This window comes from the organism of the source record quoted next, assembly GCF_019968985.1.
Source record: "MAG: Porospora cf. gigantea B chromosome Unknown PgB_NODE_1377_length_6209_cov_136.644, whole genome shotgun sequence".
NCBI lineage: Eukaryota > Apicomplexa > Conoidasida > Eugregarinorida > Porosporidae > Porospora > Porospora cf. gigantea B.
Window position 1 is genome coordinate 1 of NW_027178671.1, and position 6,209 is coordinate 6,209.

General features: G+C 56.0%; 3 protein-coding genes across 6 annotated transcripts; 1 reads left to right on the forward strand and 2 right to left on the reverse strand.

Annotated features, from left to right (window-relative positions):
- Positions 1–490: 490 nt before the first annotated feature.
- On the reverse strand, positions 491–898 carry KVP17_001371 (uncharacterized protein; the record flags this gene model as incomplete). The annotated part of the gene is made up of 1 exon (XM_068516719.1): positions 491–898. One exon carries the CDS (start codon positions 896–898, stop codon positions 491–493), a length of 408 nt encoding a protein of 135 aa, XP_068378668.1.
- A 240-nt stretch (positions 899–1,138) lies between these two features.
- On the forward strand, positions 1,139–2,585 carry KVP17_001372 (uncharacterized protein; the record flags this gene model as incomplete). Of its 2 annotated transcripts, XM_068516721.1 has the most annotated exons (2): positions 1,139–1,398; positions 1,427–2,585. In XM_068516721.1, the coding sequence occupies 2 exons, from the start codon at positions 1,139–1,141 to the stop codon at positions 2,583–2,585; spliced, it is 1,419 nt and encodes a 472-aa protein (XP_068378670.1). The 2 variants fall into 2 exon arrangements, with proteins under 2 accessions (XP_068378670.1, XP_068378669.1); XM_068516720.1 differs by lacking the exon at positions 1,139–1,398 and having other exon boundaries at positions 1,431–2,585.
- A 3-nt stretch (positions 2,586–2,588) lies between these two features.
- KVP17_001373 (uncharacterized protein) lies at positions 2,589–6,177 on the reverse strand (the record flags this gene model as incomplete). 3 transcript variants are annotated; one of them, XM_068516724.1, is made up of 2 exons in its annotated part: positions 2,589–3,201; positions 3,230–6,177. In XM_068516724.1, the coding sequence occupies 2 exons, from the start codon at positions 6,175–6,177 to the stop codon at positions 2,589–2,591; spliced, it is 3,561 nt and encodes a 1,186-aa protein (XP_068378673.1). The 3 variants fall into 3 exon arrangements, with proteins under 3 accessions (XP_068378673.1, XP_068378672.1, XP_068378671.1); XM_068516723.1 differs by lacking the exon at positions 3,230–6,177 and having other exon boundaries at positions 2,589–3,062; XM_068516722.1 differs by lacking the exon at positions 2,589–3,201 and having other exon boundaries at positions 3,226–6,177.
- Between the last annotated feature and the right edge of the window lie 32 nt (positions 6,178–6,209).

Consider the following 6,209-nt stretch of genomic DNA (forward strand, 5'->3'; position numbering starts at 1 on the left):
CATAGTTTCCGTAGGGGTCCTCACAGAGGACCCCCGCTGCGTCCACGAGTTTCGTACGCATCTCGGCGACAGCTGCAGCGTCTCCATGTTGTAGGCATCGCACCACAACGCAGCAGCCAAGCCGGTGGCGGCTAAGAGGTAAGCAGTTCTGCAGTACGACGTCTGATGATCGACCGGCCACGGTGCCTACTAAGTATGAACCTGTGGCTCTCAGGAGGCCAGTGACAGATGCATGCCTGTACCACGTAGTTGGCGTTGAGGTCCAAGGCCAGCTCTAAAAGAGCGGGCGCCAGGCTCTGGGTCAGCAGCGCCCGAGCGGGCTGTGTTCACATGTCCTGGTACGTACCTCTGTAGCAGCCATAGATACCAGCTGCTGGACGATACGGCAGGCGTACACGTGTTTGCTGAGAGTGGAGATCTGCGCGAAGTGAACCCGAATTACCTCCACGAACGCTTCTGGCGAGCACACCTCCAGGTAGGACTTCACCAGCTAGTGTCCCGAGAACCGCCCACTCACCTCGTGCTGCGATGGCGACATGGCGAGTCGGGGGAACTCTCCCAAGATGTAGGTCCTCACGGGCGCAGTCTCTATGCTTTCTGAGGACATGAGCATGCGCACATCGTTGACTGACGTTGACCAACCGGGTGACGCGAGATTGTATAAAGTGCTCGATAGGAGCTCGGGTCGCCTGTAGGGTGCGTTATCGTTCCAATCGGGCGTCGACTGCTGCAGAAGCCTCAACAGGATGTCAGCTGTGGTCTCATGATTCATGAAAGGTTGCACCTCCTGTAGTTCTACATCAGCGAGAGTCTCAAGTGGATACTCTGGGCACTGAGTAGGAGGCAGTGGCGGCGGCTTGGCCGGGGGCTTCCGCACGTCGCGCAGATCCCTGTGCATGTTATTATTGTCATTATCGGATAGTGATCTTCCTCTAGACTGCAGCACCCGGGTTACCGACCAGCATGACTGGGGTATGTGTCTTCGCTAAGCGAACACTAAGTGCAGAATATCCGAGGAAGGGCCGACGCGATGAAACCTCCTTTGGGAGCATGGATAATCCATATGTCGGCGCGGCGGGCGGTTCACCAGCGTTAACGCGCATGCATGAGTCAAAATTTACCAAATCCAGTAAAACCGATGGGTGAACCAGCTTCACTGCTGCACGTAAGCCAGCTCGGAGAGGGGTTTGGGTCTCTGTGGTGCCTTCGGGATCGATCGTTCAAAGGCATCGCGCACCTCGACACTCTTGTGATGGCTCGTCCGTTGGGAACACTCGAGTACCTCCGACCACGGAACCTGGACGATGCAACATATTTGTGGCAAGTGGAGATCGATGTCGAGAAGACGAGGAGCATCGACGACATCTGCCTTCAGGAAATCCGTGCATCATTGATGAGGTGAGTCCCTTGAGGTGGTGGCACCCAGACGGATGCACGTTTGTGTCTACGCTCCGGACGACCCTCGACTGGCAGAGTTCCTTTGCCTGGTGTATCTGGTTCTGTTCGACACTCTCAGTGGCGATCAGGCGGTGGCTGCAATGAGCCCGTCGCTGCTCGAGGTCGATGAGGTGCTTTTGGATTTTTTGAACCACCTACATGAACACAGGGCTCACTTCCGCAAGCAAACGTTTACAAAAATCATTGACTTCGCAGATCACGGATTCGGCCCAGTCGTCCTGCCGGCGGCGCCTTCCTTCTCTTCCTCGTCAGAGCGGACCCTTGGAGACCTCATCAAGGTCACTGCTAGGGAGGCGGCATGCAGTCAGTCTTCGACGCCTGTCAGATCCGAAACCGGCCGAGAAAGTTTCGTCTCCAGTGCGTCCGAGGCTGTGGAGGCCTCTCGCCATGTCGCCGTATCCGTCCGAAATCCGGCTACATCCCAGAAATCTCGCAGATCGGAGCTTCGGTACTCTACTAGTCGCCGTGCCCCAAGCGAAGTTTCCCACGCTCTACGCGTCCAGGTCGCGCCTAGAGTGGATGTCAGCCAGACTCGTCCTCAGACGACCACTGACGACCGGCCTGTGTACCCTGGCCTTCCAACGACCTACGCTCCTGTTTCGTACGTTGCAGCGCTTCCGGACCCTGTTGTTGTGCACGAACCCTCTTCGCAATGGACTGCTACGCGTAGCTGCGACGACTCCGCTAAGGAGAGTGCAATATCGCAGGGAGCGTGGGTGAATTACTGCAAGGTGGCGTCGTATCACGAACAGTACCAGCGGCTGGAGGAGAACCATCTCCAATCGCTGCTTCCCAAGTCACACGGCAAGTCCAGTTCACGACACACCCGGTCCCGAAGACCCAGCCAATCTACGGCTTCCCGACGTACCACTCTCACTGGCCGGTCGCGTCGAAGGAGTGTTGACACAGAAGACACCTTCATGCAGTTCCACGGACGACCCCGTCCTCAGGCGCGCATGCACAGTGAGTGGGCTCGCGTCAGCTCTGTCGCGGACAATGCCTCTTTTACTGACAACTGGGATTCTGTATCTGTTCGCGGCGCTGTCAGGCACCAAGGCCCGAAAAAGCAGCCTGGGTGCCAAGGCATCGGAAAGAAAATTCAACAAGGTTGTTTAGGATTGTGGTAACTCTCACACAGCGGCCATTCCAAGGCCTTCTTGGCGCTTCGCAAAACGAACGAACACCTGCTCCAGCGTGGGCTGTGATATGCCGAACTCTGCAATCTGCAGCACGTCTTTCTCTTCAGTCAGTCGCGAGAACAAATCGCCCAGGTGCCTTACTTGCAATGGCAGCAGGTAGCTGCCACGCATACCGCTTTCATCCTCAACCTTAACCCCTCGGGTAACGGTGCTCAGCCGTTCCTTTATGCTGGCGAAGGCTTGAGGACCGTTAGCGTCATCCTGGAGCTGCACGACAAGACGCAGGCCAGAACCGTACTGGTTCTTGATAGCTAGAATCGTGTTCATGCAGTGGAACTCGCCGCTGACTAAGATTCCCAGTCTGGTGCACAGCGCTTCCGCCTCCTCCATGGAGTGCGTGGTTAGCACCACGGCTCGCTTACGTTTCCTTTCGCCAATGATTTCAGCAAGACGCCGGCGACCCATAGGATCTATGCCGCTGGAGGGTTCGTCCAGCAGAATGATGTCGGGGTCTCCCAAGAAGGCCACACCGACTGAGACTCGACGCCGATTCCCTCCAGACAGCTCGCGTATGCGTTTCTTCGCGTGCGAGTGAAGGTCGAGTCTGTATGAAACGTGCACAGGAGGCTTACTTTGACATGACGTCCGCTAGGACACATCGCACGTCGGCGCGAGAGTAGTTCTTGATACTAGCAAAGACCTCTAGGTTGTCTAGGATGCTAATATCCTCCCACAACGCGTCAAATTGCGGGCACATACCCAAATGTGAGAAAACCGGCTCAGGATTGTCCAAGACGCTGACACCTCCAAGATAGCAACCTCCTTTGGCAGGCGCTTCCAGAGCGAAGTTACAGGTGAGAAGGTTGATGGTGGTTGTTTTCCCGGCTCCGTTGGGTCCTAGAAGTCCGAAGATCTCGCCGCGATCTACTCCGAAGGACACGTTCTTAAGAGCTACTGTTGGCTGTACCGCGGGGTTCTCTCCGAAATAGCAATGCGATACGCCGTCGACCATCACCATCGGCATGACGCCGAGGTCCTCCGCATTCCGGTCCACCACCTCGTCTGGCTGCGGTATGCCGATGCCCAGTTTTCGCGCCTGTGTCTGGGTGTTCAGTACCTGGGCGGACAGCTGTATGCGTTCCGCTTCGCGCTTGACGTCAGCATCGCGGAAGTCGCGCAGTTCGGGTGGCAGGAACTCGGTACGCCCTCCGTACTGCATTTGGGCCTGCATCCGCTGCTGCTGTAACTGCATAAGGTACTGCGTGAGGAAATCCGTCGCCGCTCTGCGAGGCTGCCTCGCCCTATAGGAAGAGGAATCCAGAGCGAGCAGCATGACGTAGAAAGCGACACACTGCACTAGCGATCCTAGGATGGCGTAGATTGGCAGCTGTTGGAAGGATAAGTACGACAGCAGTCCATGACGGACATCGCCGAACCTCTGCTCGTTCAGCAGAATGGAGCAGCCGATGAGCAGACCGATAGGCGTGTAGGGAGGTATGAGGAATGAGAATACGATATGCAGGTAGAGGGCCAGCGTCTGAGTTGTGATGTTTTCGACGGCCTCGGTGGTGTCCCACAAAGAAGCTACTAGGACGGCAGGGGCGGTTCCCAGAATCCACACGACGATCTGCAGGGACAGTCCGTAGCCCTGCGGGCGCAGAAAGAAGGTCGCCAGGTACGCAGTCTCTATCATGGCGAAGCAGTAGAGCCCAATGCCGATGGCACAGACGATCATGGTGTTGATGTCACGGAATATGGGTAGCATAAAGGCTATGAAGCCCAACACGCTGGCCGCGGAGGCTATCATGACCAGCCAGTTCGACAAGACGGAGGCCAGCCAATAGATCCACAGACGCAGCCCGCTAATGATCATCGAGTGCTTAGTTCCCATATTGTTGTCACTGATGACTTGAATGCCAAACCTCGTGGGTAGAGAGGCTATTCCCAGCGACAGGATGTTGGCAAGTATCTGCGTAACGGTGGACACGAACAAGGGGATACTGAGGAAGTAAGGCGCGCTGTTGGCTCCCAGCTGTGAAGGGGTGACCTTTGGGACTTCGCTATGATCCTCCAACTGAAGCTGCATCAGGGCCTGCGTCACGCCATTCAGCACCACTGGCATGGCATTCGGCACGCTAGGGTTCCAGAAGATTCGCAGTTGGACGTCGTTCTTGTCCTCGTCAGGCGCTCTGATGTAGTGCATCTCCAAGTTGTGCTCCACCTCAAGCGCTTCCTTCTGGTCTCCAGCCGCCTTCGGCCGAGTGCGTGTTCGTGGCTCAAAAGACAAGGCCACAGGATGGAAGTTGAACTTCTCCATCATGGAGTTCTCGTGGAAGAGGAAGTAGCGCATCTCTCGGGCTCCCGACATCCGAGGTATCAGGCTGTCCTTGATGATGGCTTCTGGCAGGTGCATAGTCGTCAGTTTGTCGTTGAATGGTAGACGAGCTAGAATATTCTGAACCATAGCCCTTCGCAGAGGGAACTTATGGATCGTGGGGTCGATGTAGACCGGAATCGTGTCGTTCAAGACGCTGTAGTCATTAAGAGGTATAACTGGGGACGAGTGTTGAAACAGCCGCTCCATGAAGCGGCCACCTCTTTGGGAGTATATCAAGGATACAAGCATGACCAGAGGGAGCACGAAGTCGAAGGTGAAGGGCAAGAGGCTGTACCGAGCTTGGGCAAAGCGGAGGTTCACGATGGCACGTATCTGTCGATAGACCTTGATGGGGAGGTACGTCAACGATTGGGACAAGTAATTGCCTGGCTCTCCTTGGTAGGGACCCGTCGCGACTTCCTCTTCGTCTGCCAGCTGCTTCCTTAGCAAGTGTGTCGGGATGCCCATGTTTTGAAGCTGGGTCGCAACGGGCTCCCCTTCGACGGGTTCTTCGAGTATGTCCCCTAACTTAAAGAACACTTCTTCAAGACTACTTAGACTGATACCGTACTCGCTGATTCCCAGAGCCGCCTTTTGATTTTCAACGGCGTTCAAAAATGGTCCGAACCGACCGATCTCCGTCAGAGGGAGGGCGTAGACGAGAATGGTCTCCCGTTCAGCGACCGCTTTCTCCATGTCGGTCTGACAAGACCACGCCCGAATGTGCATATCCAAAAGCCTTTCAAAATTTAGTGAGGCATCAGCCACAGACGTGGCTGGGTTCAGCTGGACCTCCAAGAAGTAGCCGATGCCGAAATGCGTTTTGAGAAAGAGAGAAGAACCAAGGCACTGCAGTCGCCCGTGAGCCATTACGGCCTTTCGTTCAGCGAGCAGGTCCGCCTCCTCCATGTGGTGAGTGGTGATGATGATGCACCTCTCAGGAGACCGTTGCTCCTCGAGCACTTCCCAAATGAACTGGCGTCCCAACGGGTCAACCCCGCTGGTGGGCTCGTCCAGAAAGACGACAGACGGGTTTCCTATCAGAGCGATCACGAGCCACAAACGGCGCTTCATGCCTCCCGAAAGCGTTCTAGTTGACGCGAAAAGTTTGTCCAGCAGCCCCATTCTGTGCATCAGCAGCAGCACGCCCTCCCACGTGTCAGTCTTGGGTGGTACACGTATTTGGCCGAGTTGCAGCTGCATGTTCAGCGTTTGGATGCTCTCCACTGTGCGCT